We start from the raw sequence: 16,729 nt of genomic DNA, 5'->3' as shown, positions 1-16,729 counted from the left end.
GATACATTTTTGCTTGCTTCACTGGTGTTAAATACCATCTGTACATCATTTTCATCAATTTTTCTCTTAATACATTACAAGCTGTAAATTTGATTCCCTTTTCCCACAATTTCTCCCAATCCACCATCATGATATGGTGCCCCACATCCCTGGCCCATTCAATCATTACAGATTTCGCTTGTTCATCTTTCATATGCCATTCCAGAAATAAGTTATACATCTTAGAAAGGTTTTTTGTTTTTGTATCTAATAATTCCGTTTCCAGTTTGGATTTCTCTGTTTGAAAACCAATTTTCTTATGCATTTTAAACACTTCATTTATCTGGATGTACTGGAACCAATCATCTATTTTATCTTTCAACTGATCATAAGATTTTAATCTAAATTGGTCCCCTACTTCCATCAGAATATCATTATACTTCAACTATGTTTCTTTCATATTCAAACTTTTATGGGTCTTAGCTTCCAATGGTGATATCCACCTGGGTGTTTTCCTTTCTAACAAAACCTTGTATCTTATCCAAACATTGTTCAAAGATTTTCTAATTATATGATTTTTAAATCCTTTGTGAGCTTTTATCTTGTCATACCATAAATATGCATGCCAACCAAATACATTATCAAAACCTTCAAAATCTAAACCATCTGTATTTTCCAATAAACACCATTCTTTCAACCAGCAAAAGGCTGCAGCTTCAAAATAAATCCTTAAATCTGGCAGGGAGAAACCCCCTCTCTCTTTCACATCTGTTAATAATTTAAACTTAATTCTGGGTTTTCCCCCTGCCAGATAAATTTAGATAATACCTTTTGCCATTCCTTAAAACAATTCAACTTATCAATGATAGGAAGCACTTAGAACAAAAGTAACAACTTAGGCAATACATTCATCTTTATTGCAGAAATTCGGCCCAACAAAGATAGTTTCAACCTTGTCCAGATATCCAAATCTCTTTTAAGATCTTTCCATAGCTTTTCATAGTTGTCTTTGTACAAATTCTTTTCTTTTTTTTTGCGGTCATATTTACACCCAGATATTTCACCTTTTTCGCAAACTTCAGCCCTGTGGTTTCAAGAGGACAAGAGTTTCTTGCACCTTGAATTGTTCTGTGAAAGAGGGACTCTATCTGCAGGTGCAGCATTTACTGGGGACAGCTGCTCTGTCTACACATGGTGGTTTTCTTACTTTCTGGGTGGCACCTTGGCAATCAAATAGCCTCGGGTGCTGGGGGGGGGGGGAGTGTGGAGTCCCAGCTGAAATAAAGCTTGTTTTAGCATCTCCAAAAAGGCTTGGACACAAAACAAGCAAGTCAGCCTGTCCTCAACCACCAATATGGATTTCAAGGTCACTTTCAAGTTGTTGTTACTTTAGACATTTGTTTGTGTGTTTTAATGACTGCTTGTTTCCTGTCTGTATCACAGAAGGGATCCTTGGGCAAGCTGTGTTTCCTGTCTTTCTGTCTTGGCTTTTTGTACACAAGTGTGCATGCAAGAAAGAAAGAAAGAAAGAAAGAAAGAAAGAAAGAAAGAAAGAAAGAAAGAAAAGGGAGGCTGGAAGCTGATTAAACTTTTATTACAACATGCTGCAAAATGCCTCTTAAATAGCTCCCTTCAGAGGCCCCAGCCATAGCCGTAAAGTACCAGCAGGGGCTATGTTAATAAATAAATAACCATTGAAAGAACACTACTTGCAATCTAGTCTCTTTAAAGCCCCCAAAATAAAATTACTTTACTGTTTATGCTGGATGAAATTGAAAAAGCTGGAAAAGAGGAGGAAAGTGCCTGGTTTGGGTAAAGGAAGGTACACTTGAGTGATTTAGGGTGTTTGTGGTGGAATAAGGCAAATAATCGCTGGAAGTAAGTTGAGAGAACGCGTCATTTTTGAATGCTGAATGTGCTGAGGGAGGCCTGTTCCTGACAATGTTTACATAATCACCCTATCATGGTGGAAATCATTATTCAAACAATACAATAAGTACTATATGTTGATTCAGCCATTAATGCACACAAGATATTTTGAGTTACAGATGGGTAGCCGTGTTGGTCTGCCATAGTCGAAATAAAAAAATTCCTTCCTGTAGCACCTTAAAGACCAACTAAGTTAGTTCTTGGTATAAGCTTTCGTGTGCATGCACACTTCTTCAGATACACTGAAACAGAAGTTGCCAGATCCTTCTATATATTGAGAAGGTGGGGAGGGGTATTACTTAGAAGGGTGGTGGGAATCGGAGATTGGCAGATAGCTGAGATGAGCCTGTTGACGACTCTTAACGACTGTAATAGGTCTTACAGGAAAAGGCAAGGGGTGAGAAGGTGAGAAATGGCTTAGTCATGTATAATGAGATAAGAATCCGATGTCTCTGTTCAGACCAGGTCTCTCCATTGTTTTAAGTTTGGTAATGAGCTGTAATTCAGCAGCTTCTCTTTCCAGTCTATTTCTGAAATTCCTTTGTAGTAAAACAGCCACCTTGAGATCTTGCATAGAATGTCCTGGGAGATTGAAGTGTTTGACGCCAAAGTGTTTGACGAATGTCCTGGGAGATTGAAGATGTTTGACGCCAAAGAATAAACGGACATAAATCTGACATCAAGAATCACAAAACAGAGAAACCAGTGGGAGAACACTTCAATCTCCCAGGACATTCTATGCAAGATCTCAAGGTGGCTGTTTTACTACAAAGGAATTTCAGAAATAGACTGGAAAGAGAAGCTGCTGAATTACAGCTCATTACCAAACTTAAAACAATGGAGAGACCTGGTCTGAACAGAGACATCGGATTCTTATCTCATTATACATGACTAAGCCATTTCTCACCTTCTCACCCCTTGCCTTTTCCTGTAAGACCTATTACAGTCGTTAAGAGTCGTCAACAGGCTCATCTCAGCTATCTGCCAATCTCCGATTCCCACCACCCTTCTAAGTAATACCCCTCCCCACCTTCTCAATATATAGAAGGATCTGGCAACTTCTGTTTCAGTGTATCTGAAGAAGTGTGCATGCACACGAAAGCTTATACCAAGAACTAACTTAGTTGGTCTTTAAGGTGCTACAGGAAGGAATTTTTTTATTTCAAGATATTTTGAGTTAAAGGAGAAAGAACCTGAATATGATGTCTTAGAACAGGCATAGGCAAACTCAGCCCTCCAGATGTTTTGGGATTACAACTCCCATTATCCCTAGCTAACAGGACTAGTGTTCAGGGATGGTGGGAATTGTAGTCTCAAAACATCTGGAGGGCCGAGATTGGATATGCCTGTTGTAGCACATGCCATAGGAAGTAACATGGGTGTGTGTGGAAGGAGCTATTAATAGAGACCCAGGTATAATCATTGTATATTTGTACCCATGCATTACAAAAAGTAACCCTTAATTTCAGGGTGGTGTTTTTTGTTTTTTACATTAACTCAGTGTTGTTGACTTATGCATGGATGGAATTCAACATCACACAAATTTGATTGTTCCAACAATGTGAGCATTTCTGCTTGCCAGTCAGAATGATTTCCTCTCCTCCTGAGCAGTGTTCTGGGGGTTCTCCCACCCCACCTAAGCCAATTTGGGGTGGGGTGGAGGGATGAGAGGAGAGGAGAGGGGGAAATGCCCCATTGCATTAGTGGGACTTGTGCTGGTTCCTGCTTGTGCAACTATTTAGCTGAATCCAACCCTAAACAACTATGACTTAAATGGGAACTCAGTTGCAATATCAGGCAGATAAAAGAGCCTTTACAAGCATAAGTACCAAAAGACTGCTGTTGGAATACTTCCCTGAACTTGCAACTGTTTTGACAATGTTCTACATAAATCTGGGCTCCAGACCTACAGTAGGTGTGTCTTCTGCCAGGAATTTCATCCGTGCCCACACTGCTGCAACTAACTCTGCTAGCTGTTTGTTCAGCTGGAACTGGTGCAGTTGGCTGACGCGCCAGCCGAGACACCACACGCAGCCATTGAGCAAGCAAATTGCATTTGCAAAATATCTCCACGCAACGACTCTTAACCTGGGGCTATGGACATTGTGCTGCCGTGTGTGACGAGATGAGAAAGGACTGATGCTTGGGAGGAATACAGTCCTGGGTTATTTGGGGATCAGAGGGGTTTGGGTTTCCTCCTTCACCCATGCCAGCAGGAGGTGAGAGAACCAAGGCATTCAAACATTTGAGTTGGTTTTGGAGTTGCAGAAGTGCAGCAGATCACACCCCAAAATCTGCCAACCTATCAGAGGAGCTGGTTTCCTTTGATGTTTTGGGCCAAGTCCCACAGATGAGATTATTCTCTGGTAGTAGAAGCCAAACCCCTCCAAAAGCATGCAGAACTTGGCAGGAGTCAGATATGGAGGTGTCTGATCTGATTTGCCATTTTGATGCCTCTTGTCCTTTGACAGAACAGTGAGCACCTTTGGCAAATTCTCTAATGAAAGCAGCTGCGGAGTCTGGACATATTGTGGAATGGCAAGAGGGACTCCATCAATTGTTGTTTGGGGAAGTGAATGGAGTAGTATTGATTTAGCACTTCATAGACCAGAAGGTCACAATGGAGCATGGAGATTACTTTGTTGTTTGTCGGAATTTAAAATGCCAAACCTATTCAAGCTGGCATCTGCAAGGTCACTTGATTTCCTAGCCCCCATCTAGAGAAGATTAGTCACAGTTCAGTCCCATTCGAAAGCAACGAGACTTAGGTCAGTCACATAACTAATTTCCCCACTGATTACACTGAATGTGAACATGTCTTTCTTTAGATCAGGGAAGCTACTGGAATCATGCTGCTAGGAGAGCTCAGGCTGAGGATTGTGGAGATTCTTGCTAAACTGTGCTCTTTACAAAACAAAATTTTGGGAGTTTGGGATCTGTATCTTCAGAGATAAGCTTGCCAAGATGGTGGGCAACACTGGATGCCAAAGCATAGGGTGCATATGTGCAAACAGGACTGAGGGTCAGGGCTTTAGGGGTCTGCATCTCTCCTAGATCCAGAGGCATAAAACAGTGTAAATTCTTATATGCAGATACACAAAATTGATTCTGATCACACTTTGATCACATAAAATCCACATTGCTTACTTGTGGCTGCCCTTCCTGATAGTGGATCACAAAGTGATGGCCAGTTTCTTCTAAATGAATTTTTTTGCCTACTTTCAGTCTTCAGTGTTCTTCCTTGCATTGCCTCCCTCTGCTGGATTAATGAAGGCTTTTTCACACACACACACACACACACACACACACACACACACAGACACACATCCCACACACCCCTAATGACTTTCATCATGACAGGATCTTTCCCCCCTGTCACTAAGTAACCACTCAACCTTCTTTAGAGGAAGCTATAAAAGAGAATTGAGGTTAGAAATCCTATACTCATATTACCCCAGTGGGGAAGATGCAGCATCTCCACACTGGTGGAATGGCTCCTGCACCCTGTTCATGCTCAGCCTGAGATGGGATGGGAAAGCCCACCAATTGGGGTTTTTGCATGTGACAACACAGACATGAGATTGGAGCCAGTGGGCACATGACCATAAGGACCACCCCCCCAGCACACCTGAATTGCACAACCCACATTCCAATGCCTAAGTGCCCCTACTGCAGCCCCAGTGGCAAAGAAAGCTATGGCCCCATTCCTGAAAGAGTCCCTTTATGACACTCACAACCACCATTGTGTAGCAAAATACATGTAGGCAGTGCTTTTTTTCCTTAAAAAAAATGTTTAGGGGTACTCTCATTTTGACTCAAGAAAATTACCATTTTGTAGTTCAAATCTGGAAAAATAAATACAGTAAATGGACCAAAGTACAAAGATTCACAAAATGTTTAGGGGTATGCGTCCCCCTGCATCCCCCCCCCCCAGAAAAAAGCACTGCATGTAGGGAAATGAGAAGCCACACAATGCAGACCTGCTTCATAGATTATTTGGGCAGGAGACATACAGAAAGTACAAACAACCCAAGGAAAAACAATCTTTTGACAAGGGAGCAGGTCAGGCAACAAGGCAAACCACAGTTACACACTGACCACAGCAGCTCCCTGCATAGGACGTGGGGTTGGGAAGCAACAGGCATGAATTTGAGCTCCACTAAGAGAAAGGAGAAGCATGACTCCACTTGCCTTTTGTATGACTAGTCATCTCGGAGGAAAAAGACGGAGCTCCCAGGACTCGGACACACCACTAGCAGCATAGGGCAATTTTCTAAGCACTCAGCCACAGGCGGGAATCATACCCACCATGGGGCCTTTGCCTCTCCCCACCTGCAACACACGCACGCCATGCTGTGATGTTCTGAGTTTCCATCAGCAGCCAATGATGGAGATCAGGGGAGGGGAGCGTGTGGCCCACCAGATGTTGCTGGATTCCAACTCCCAGGATGGCCAGTGGTCAGGGATGGTGGAAGCTGATATCCAGCTGGGATAACAAGTGATATGATTGCTGATTTTATAGATTGTTGAAAGCTACAAAAAAGCACAAGAGAAAAATCTCCTTGAGAGAGTGCAGACCCCACTGCTGCACACATCTGCCTTCCTAAGGGGGTTTTGTTCAAGCTTGCTTCCCCTCAACTAGGCTGACACCATCTATCATCATCATCATCAATATCATTATTAATTACATTTATTACCAGCCCTTCACCAGCAGATCCCAGAGCAGGTTACAAGAAAAGCTGGAAACAGTTGTGAAAAGAGTGGGGCCCTACACATCTCAGGTAAAGAGAGGTGTATTCATCTAGGGAGGAAGGAGGTTGCTTGGTTCACGTTTTACCTCTGGGATGGGGAATCTGTGGTCCTCCAGAAGTTGGTCGGCTCCTCCAACTCCCATCAGCCCTAGCCAGGTTGGCCAATGGCCAGAGATGTTGAGAGTTGTGGTCCAACCACAGCTGGAGGGCTTCAGGCTCCCCACCACTAATGTAGGGCACACTGATCTGGGTGGAGCCCAGAACATGATATCAGGACAAAAGATGAACTAATGCACAGCTCCTGGTTTAGTGGTAGCCTCACACTTCAGGTGGTGGCTGGCTTGCTTTTGAGACCAGTGTGTTCCCCTTCCTCATCAGCAGACTCCAGAGGGACTGGTGAATGATACAGCTCTATCAGATGTGAGTGTGTTGCCCCTCTCCTAAAGGCTACATACAGGATGGGATGAGGCTGCATACAGAGAGGACTCCCCCCCCCCCACACACACACCCTGCAGCGAGGGCAGCCTTACTCAGCCACCTCACTTTAAAAGATCAGCTTTGATAGCTTATTTCTCTTTCCTCTCTACCTCGCCCCAACTCTAATAAGTATTCAACCTCAGCCTGGTTACATTATCATTCATATTTCATGGGTGCAAAGCAGGGAAAGGAGCTTGAATTCCAGCTGGTGCACCAGACTGCCGGTTCCAGCTCAAGTCCCAGAAGAGAAGACTCCACTGTATGTCTGCCGAACCAAGACTGTAAATCAATTGCAGTCTGTAATGTGAGAGAGGTGCTCAGGAATACTTGGATGGAGGGACCTGGCTTGCCTTTGCTTTTCATAGTCACACATTCTGTCTGTTGATTGATGCTGGGGGATGGGGGCCTGTGGCCCTCCAAAGGTTGCTGGACTCCAGCTCCCATCATCCTTGGCCATTGGCTATTCTGGCTGGGGCTGATGGGAATTGGAGTCCAATAGGATTTGGAGGGCAGCAGGTCCCCTCATCCCTCTTCTATATGCTGTATTGTTGACCTCATGGCTGGAAACGGCAAGTTCCAGCAGAGGCACCTGAACATTTGCACCCCAAATTGCTTTTAAAAACATAGCAGCAACATAAAATACAGAATATATGGGATGATTTCTTTTTAAGACCACAGGATTGTGGCCATAATATTTTAAAGTATGGAATTGAGGGAGAGACACAAGATTGGATATGATTGTAGTCATCTTCATTACAGCAGTTAATAAATAAGGACCAATTTTCTGAACCCTTATTTTCTTGCTCATTTTGCTTAGATTTTAAAAAGTGTGCACATACGAAAACCTCATTAGTTTTGCATTCAAATCAATCTCCCTAATTTTTGTCAGCCATTCTGACCTCTTTAGAGGCTCAGCTGAGGGAACACCTCTTAAATAAAACACAGAACCAAGAGAATTACAGCAAGCAACAGCAGATCCAGTTAGGGACCCAGTTTATTAACTATTGCAATAGGTCAGCCTTGCCAACCAGTTGCTCAACAGAACCAGTTAGAAAAGACTGCCCAGAGGCAAATCAGAAGAAAGCTTATGTTGTAGTTCAAACACAGCAAACAAAGAGTCCTAAAACCTCAAACATTCTTCTACATACATCAAGCAAAGTTACAGGTCATGGGATGATAAACATGTATGGCTCCATACTGCCATCTGCTCCCCCACAATTATCTTGGGGTGCCCCAGGTGCCCAGGCATTTGGGTCTCAAATGTCCTACTTTATCAGTGTTTCCTTAGCAACCAGACCTTTGACAGGGTTGTTGACATTTCTGTCTCTCACTTCTCTTCTTCCCTGAGCTATCTCAGGAAGCTTCAAGGAGATGTTTGGATATACACCCTGATACTAACTAGAACATCTTTAATGACCATTTGTGCCACTTTCAGGGTTAGATGGGGTTTCTTCTTTGTAGCCTAGAGAGCACAGGGGTTTTAAAATGTTATAAAATGTCAGAGATGCATTCTATCTTTCTAAAGGTTAAGTACCATTAATATTTGAAACATAATGGAATCAAAATATCCACCCCCGGGTTTCTGATTCTTATGTCAGGGATACCTTCAAGAAGAAGACCCGCTCTCTGGTTGCCTCCACCACCACAAACTCCTCCATCTATCTAATCCCATGTATAATACTCTGCAATCTGACCATCCTTTAGGTGGTGTGTCTTAAGTTTCTTTTCCCTTTTTTCATTGAGCAGGTGCAAAACATCTCCCAGTCCATGGAGGTGCTGGACCTTCGGACCTACCGGGACCTGCAGTATGTGCGCAATACTGAGTCGCTAATAAAGGGGCTGGACTCCAGGCTGAAAGTGGCCACAGAGAGTCAGAAAAATCTGAATGCCAAAAGTTTCCAGGTAACTCTTCGACTTGGCCAAGTCCTTCCCAATCTACATAGTCACTATCTCTGGAGGGACGTTGTTTGTGGACTGGTTTTCTGATGCTGGTGGGTTCCTAGAGTATTATTTTAATTGCTAATGTTGCTGTTTGAAAGCCAGTTGAGAATGAGGTGGTTTTGGATGGTGTTTATCACATATGCCTGATAGAAGCAGGTGTGGCCCTTCAGAAGTTGTTGGACTACAGCTCCCATCATCCCTTACCATTGGCATGCTGGCTGAGGCTGATGGGGGTTGGACTCAAAGAACATTCAGAGGGATGCAATTTTCCCACTGGAGAAGAATAAAATAACAAAAAGTAATAAATTCAGCTTGCAGCCTTCAACTTCCAGCCTTCCCTTTTTAGTTAGACTAGTAAAGGTAAAGGGACCCCTGACCATTAGGTCCAGCCGCGGACGACTCTGGGGTTGCGGTGGTCATCTCACTCTATAGGCCGAGGGAGCCGGCGTACAGCTTCCGGGTCATGTGGCCAGCATGACTAAGCCACTTCAGGCGAACCAGAGCAGTACACGGAAACGCCGTTTACCTTCACACACCTATTTATCTACTTGCACTTTGACGTGCTTTCGAACTGCTAGGTTTTCAGGAGCAGGGACAGAGCAAGGGGAGCTCACCCTGTTGCGGGGATTCAAACCGCCGACCTTCCGATCGGCAAGCCCTAGGCTCTGTGGTTTAGACCACGGCGCCACCCACATCCCAGTTAGATTGGTACTAAGCAGCAAAAAAATAAAATAAAATAAATGCACATTATGTATTCCCCTCTCCATTGTAGCTTAGGAGGAGAATGATTTTGAGTAGGAAAGCAGGTGGAAGAAGGATTAAATACACCTTTTAATAATAATAATAATAATAATAATAATAATTTATTTGTACCGCAGCCATCTGACTGGGTTTCCCCAGCCACTCTGGGCGGCTTCCAACAAAGATTAAAAATACATTAAAATGTCACACATTAAAAACTTCCCTGAACTGCCTTCAGATGTCTTCTAAATGTCAGTCTCACAGCCACCTGAGGCTACTCCATTGCATGCATTGCATGCATTGAAATTTGCACTTCTCCAAATATTTGCCATGCAATTCTCTAAACATAAATGCATATCTATGCATACCAGTGCATATAATAGAGAAACAGCACAAAATATGCTTTATATTACAGTGTAGCCAAAGGAAAGAGGCAGGAGCTGTGCAGCCTTGAGCCTGACAGCTGCAGCAGCCAAGGCATTGATTAAATATCAGAGCAGCAGCCAACAGCTTGGTTAGTTTTAGTCACAGTGTGTAGGCAGTGGAGCCCCAGGGGCTGCTGGTAACCCAGCCAATGGATCAGGAGTACAGCCCAGGCACCCCTGCTGGGAAATCAGGGGACAGTGAGAAGAAATATGGCAAAAGAGGGAGGGGCAAACTGGGCATGGTTCCTACTCAGCAGCTGCTGGAGAGTGAGGTGGCAGTTTGGGGGAATGACCAAGTGCTGCACAAATTGGTCATAATAAAGTGATTGATTAAAAGAGAATGAAGGGGGCAGAAATGGAGTGGTGATTTCTATCAAAGCACTGATGGAAAATAGCCCGGCCCCATCTCTTTTGGGAGGAAGCAGAAGTAGAGTGACTTATCCAAAACTGAAAAGAAAAACACCTCTCAATGCATAGATAGATAAAAATAAAAAATGAAGCTCCTCCCCTGGATGGCCAGTGGCTCTTTTGGGGTCCCATTGCCACATGCATACACGTAGTCAAGGAACACAAGCTCAGGAAACGCCGTGCCAAAGTATTTGACCGATTATCAAAAGTATTCCAGGATTTGAGTTTTCCTTGATGTGCAACAATAAAAGAAATGCAAGAGATGCAATGAATGAGCCAGCCACAAACAAACCACCCTGTCTTTAGAACATCCTCAGCAGAGATGGGTACGGACCATGTTTTGAAAGTTGCTGTGAAGGGAAGGCTATCTGGGACTTTGGGGAAATGGTAAAAATCACCATTACAATGTGGAGAATAGTATCTGTGCATTTTGACTCATCTTGTGTCTTACAAATGTTAGAAACTTATTGTTTAAGTAAAGGTTGAGGATCATGGTTCATGCCTAAGAACCACACCTTTGGTTAATCTAGTCTAGCATTACAGATTATGACTCTCAACTGCTCTCTTTAGTCTCAGGCATGAGCCTTTCCCATAATCTACTACCTGACAGCAAGGATTGAAAATGGGGCCTTCTGATGCAAAAGCATGTGCTCTGCTGGGTCACAGCTCCCATCACCCCTGTCCATTGGCCATGCAGACTGGAGTTGATGGGAGCTGGAGTCCAACAACATTTGAAGGGCAACAGGTTGGGGAAAGCTGCCATAGACTATCCCTCTAAGACTCCAGACTGCCTGTGCCAGTTTCCTTGGTAAGGTTTGTATTGTGGCTGGTAAGGTTCATATTGAACTGTCAAGTGTGACATCATCAGATAAACCTTACATAACATAAATATTTAAAAGAAACTTGTGCCTTGCATAGAGGCAGCTGGGAAGTTAATATGTTCAGATGTACATATACCTCTTTCTTTGGGCTGATGATGAGGCTGCACCTTTAGCCACATCCTGAGAAGGGTAACAGCCATGCTGGCCACAGTTATTTGAGCACTTCAGCACCATGGAGAGCAGAACTCTGGGAAAGCTGACTGTAAAAAGGCTACAAGTTGTCCAGTGAGGCCAAGCTATAAAGGCAGCTGTCTCAGCAAATGAAACTGATCTGTAGAAAATGTAACTTGAAAAAAAGAGACATTGCACATACTTTTGTAAACCAAGAAATCTTTAATAAAAAAAGACATTAAAAATAAATAAATAATAAAATGGAAGTTGAGGCAAGGTATGCCAGTGCAGCAAATCAGCCAACCAATTTTCATTTTCTTCCCCAAGGATGCTCAATGTCAATGGCAAAGAAAAAGACCACTTTACAATGCAATTCTTTGCACATCTACTAAGAAGCAAATCCCATTGAGCTGAATGGGACTCACTCCCAAAAGAATTTCCTATGCAGTCTTATGGCAGCCTTATTGAACAAGTCCGTGTCTATCGTGTCTCATGGCTGATGCTTAGCAAGCCATAGGTCTACTCTGTGTATTATACAGAGAAAAACCCACATTCACCATTGATTGCATGCTCGAGGGGGAATGGTAGCCAGTCACTGTTCTCCGATTAGTGTACCTTGATTGTTTGCAGACATGCATTTGCCATGTTTGCACATTACACATTTAATTAGTCACACTTCTTTGATTAGTCACACTTCTTTGCAGTCTCTCAGTCCACTCACCTCACAGAGTGTTTGTTGTGGGGAGGAAGGGAAAGGAGAATGTTAGCCGCTTTGAGACTCCTTTGGGTAGTGATAAAGCGGGATATCAAATCCAAACTCCTCCTCCTCCTCTTCTTTTTCTTCAAATGCCCACCTGAAAGATATGAAGTGGTTGAATAACACCAGAAGTGGTTACTGACTGTTTCTGGGTCTTTTAGAAGCAACTAGCATTTTTCCTTGGCGGCAGCAATTTCACGCTGGCCTTTCCCCAGAGTCAGGGCATATGCTGCAGAAGGTGAGCCAGGGAACTGATTGCTTTGCCTTGGAGCTGGTTGCTCTTGGTACTCTCTGTTCGCAGACGTAACTCATGAATCAGCCAGAGGAGTATCACATTTGCAATTAAAAAACCTAGCGAATCAACAAGCCCCCTTTGCCTCCCTCCAGGCACCTGTGAGGAGGAATCGGTGCTGCTGATAAATGAGCCCAGGCCATCCATATTCTGGGCCCTTTGCCATTCAATTACCTTTCTTGGTAATTTTTCAACCCCAGCCAGAGTGATTAGAGACATTTTGCTGAGAATAATGGGCCTCTGGTGTGTGTGCATGGTTGAGAATGCAGCAGTGAGCCAGAGAATGCCATGCCATCCCAGAGACAGCTGGGATGGGGGTGGCCCCTTGGAAGGTCTCTTGATTAGACAACTGGCCTGCTGGGGTCTATGATTCCCTTCTAGATCCATGTGCCAACATTTGATAGGTCCAGGTGCATGCTGGGTTATGATCAGCTCAGGGCTAGCCCTTGACCAGTGGGCCACCTTGATGAAGCCGAGCTCCGTGGGGGGAAATGTACCGGTTTCTTGGGTCCCAGAGCTTGGAGCCCATTATGTTTATAAAGATAGTGGCTTTGGTTCTCTGAACAAAGTCACCTCAAGAGTGGAGACCTGGTCAGCAAGAGTGTCTTCTGACCTTTCTCCAGTTCCTCAACTGGTTTTTCAGTGCCTGACTGATGCCCAGCTCAGCCTTTTGGTTGGTCTCTAAACCTATATAAACTCCTTTTGCCAGCTCAGCCTGCACTGAAGTTCTAGCTTATGCTGCTTCAGTGACTTATTATCTTTTACTTCAGGGTCATCCTTTCTACCTAGACATCATTAACCTACTCCCTCTGCTGCTTTCACTTTCTATCCACCCTTGCCTGGGTTATCTTCCTATCCTTGTGGAACATAGGGAGCCACCTTATACTGAGCCATGTCATTTATTCATTTAGCTCAGTGTTGTCTACACTGGCTAGTAGTGGCTCTCCAGGATTTCTGGTAAGGTTCTCTCCCAACTCTCTCCCAAGATGCTGGGGATTGAACCTGAGACCTTCTACATGCAGAGCAGGTGCTATACCCATTGAGCTACAGGCTTTCCCCTTGAGCCTGAGTGCTACTTCACCAAGTGTTGGCTCCAGTTTTGGTGGGGGAACTGGTCAAGATGCCCTTGGTCCAGGCACCTCCCTGGGCCCACCTCCTTACCATTGCTCACCACTGCCCATTGTTTGTCCTTTCCCCCTAGGTCTGATTTGCACTTCCACCTATGTAGAAGGAGAGGGCAAGGCTGCTGCTCTCTCTCCTTCGTCTTGGCACAGCTCACATGCAGATAGATAGGTAGCAAAAGCAAGGAGGAGGAGGAGGGCAAAGGATCCCTAGGCAGAAGGTTGTGGGTCTCAACAGGTGCCCAACTATGCTGACCCAGCCCAAGGTCTAGTCCCATGAAACTGTTGTTCAGGTGGATTCTACTGACCCATCCATGTTGACATCAGTGGAACCACATTCTGTTCCCCATGGCTACATGGTAGCCAGATTCCTGACACTGGGTGTGATGGTCTTTGGCTTAAAAAAAAGAAAAAGAGGATCAGTCTGTTGAAGGCCAACATTCATGATAGCCTATTGGACCCATCATGCTCCAAGGCAAGATGTCTGCAAACAGGGGATGAACAAGAAGGAAAGGCCATAACTGCTTTGGAGCCTCCCAACCTGTTGGTTAGTCATAGTTGGGAACTGGATTCTAGATGAGTAGACCTTTGGAAAAGCTATAGCTCAGTGGTACAACATCTGCTTTGCATGCAGAAGGTCCTGGGTACAATTCGGCTGCTCCAGGTAGAGCTGGGAGAGATCCCTGTCTGAAATTTGAGAGCTGTTGCTGGTCATTGTACACAGTACTAGGCTAGATGGAACAATAGTCTGACACTGTCTAAGCTGGCAGCTTCCTGTGCTCCTCAGCAGTGCAGGGCTTACGTTCTTGATGATACTAGGTACTCTCATTATCTTTGCCCCTTCTTTCTTTCCCAGGTGCCTGGGAAAACATATTCCACTTGGATAGCCAGATATGGAGCCTGACCTTTCAAAATAAGACTCTATTCCCACCTACCCCCCCCCCCCCACACACAGTGAAAAGCACTGTATATTTTTGCATGACTTTTTCACCCCAAGGTCGCTTCTCATCACTATGCCCTGGGGCACAGCTAACGCTCCAGTTTTGTTGGCAAATGCAACACATCCCTCTCCCAACCCCCGCCGCTCCATTAACATCTCAGTTCTCTGAACTCAGAAGGTTTTTTTTAATTGTTTTGTGATCTATTTACCTAAAAATCATATTTACTCAGTGCTCAAAGTGGAGTGGGGCAGTGGACCTAGTGCCTACCCCACAACTGGATTATTATCTTTTAATGCAACAAATAACTTATAGCCATGGCTTGAGGTAGATAATTCATATCTGCTTAGCAAAAGAGGAAGCAATAACCAAAATGTGAGGTTGCCCACACCTTTGCTCTTGCAGTCCATCCACTTGCATGCCATATTTTCATACCCCATTCTGTTCACACACCTAAAGGTATAAATATTGTCCTTAGCTCAAACATTTCCATTTCCCCCTATCTCTTAGGGAGACAAGAACTGCCTTACACCAAGTTAGGCAATTGGTGCACCTAGTTCAATACAGTTGACACTGACTACCAGCAGCTCTCCATCTTTGAAAACAAGAGTCCCTCACAACCCTACTTGGATACACCAGGGATTGTACCTGACACCATTTGCATTTGGAGGATGGCCCTTTTCACCTCTGACAATTTCTACATGCTTTGCCTTTCTCTTTATAGAATTTGCTTTACTTTTAGTTTAGCTTTCTTGCTTCAGAGAACTGGATTTCTCCCCCTTTTTTGTTCACCCCAATTTATTTGCTCTTTAACTCCCATTATTGTCTTTGTTTAGTGTTGATCTTTTTGTTCCACAGTTCTTCTTGGAAACTGAGGCCAGCTATCCCTCCCCTAGGCATTGCCAGTAAGCACTGACTTCCTTCCACTGGATGTGCCCAGACCCAGCCTCTGCCCCTTGCCCCCTGCATAGCAATGCTGGCCTGGCATTGCCAGTCTAATTAGAATGGATGGAGCCTTTCTGACATGCCAACACACTGGGTCATGGCTGCCATTTGCCACTGAGACCGCAGGAATGACCTCTGACCCAAGCTGACTGTAAGTGGAGCAGTTTCTGGCAGGTTGAGGTGGAGATACAGCCATTGGGCAGATGTTCCACAGTATCAAGCTGTTAGGAGCCTAATTAGCTCTCATGTACAAACAAGCATTTAACAGGACACTTTAAGTCAAGGGGGCCTCTGATGTTGAGATAACAACCTACACAATGATACTATTCAAAGAGGTTTTATAACCCCGACAGTAAGAGCTGTTTGAAAGTGGAACAGACTCGCTTGGGAGGTTGTAGACTTTCCTTCACTGGAGGTTTTTAGCAGAGATTGGATAGCCGTCTGTCCTGGGTGCTTCAGTTGAGATTCCTGCATTGCAGGGGGTTGGACTAGAGGACCATCGGGGTCCCTTCCAGCTCTTCCATAGAATGATTCTATGCTTCTATCCAGCCCATGTCACTCTTCCACATTGGCACAAGCATAAAGCAGTGGAAGACGTTTCCATTTTCAGTATTAAAAGCAGATTCATTCCACGTAAACATGGAAGTGGAAGCATCATGCCAAATGGTCCACCTTAAAGTATAGTGAGTACTTTAAAGATATCCACACATAATTTTTATCATCCCCCCCCCAAGTTCTGCCTTTTTGAATTGGAAAAATATTTATTAGGGAGCATAATGAGGTATGATACATGTTAGATCATAACATAAACCTAACTTGTACACTTATATATACAGTCATACCTTGTGTTGCATTTGCTTCACGTTCCGTCTTTTCGCGTTACATCCCACGGCAACCCAGAAGTACCAGAATGGGTTACTTCCGGGTTTCGCCACTCACGCATGCGCAGAATCACCAAATCGCACCATGCGCCTGCGCAGACACAGCAGTTTCAGTTGCGGGCATTTCACATTACGGACAGGCCTCCGGAACA

At 44.3% G+C, this 16,729-nt stretch overlaps 1 protein-coding gene across 3 annotated transcripts in view; it reads left to right on the top strand.

The window, feature by feature from the left end:
• The window catches only part of OLFM2 (olfactomedin 2), a 192,151-nt gene that overhangs the window by 144,639 nt on the left and 30,783 nt on the right, over positions 1-16,729 (top strand). For 2 of the 3 annotated variants that reach the window (XM_080990134.1, XM_080990132.1), the window contains exon 3: positions 8,880-9,038. In XM_080990134.1, coding sequence (XP_080846260.1) covers positions 8,880-9,038 — 159 coding nt within the window. The remainder of the gene's footprint in view (positions 1-8,879; positions 9,039-16,729) is intronic. The other variant, XM_080990133.1, reaches the window with a different exon arrangement.

This window comes from Podarcis pityusensis (assembly GCF_964106645.2).
Source record: "Podarcis pityusensis genome assembly, chromosome: 2".
NCBI lineage: Eukaryota > Metazoa > Chordata > Lepidosauria > Squamata > Lacertidae > Podarcis > Podarcis pityusensis.
Note: the sequence above shows the minus strand (reverse complement) of the source record. Positions and strands in the feature narration are given on the sequence as shown.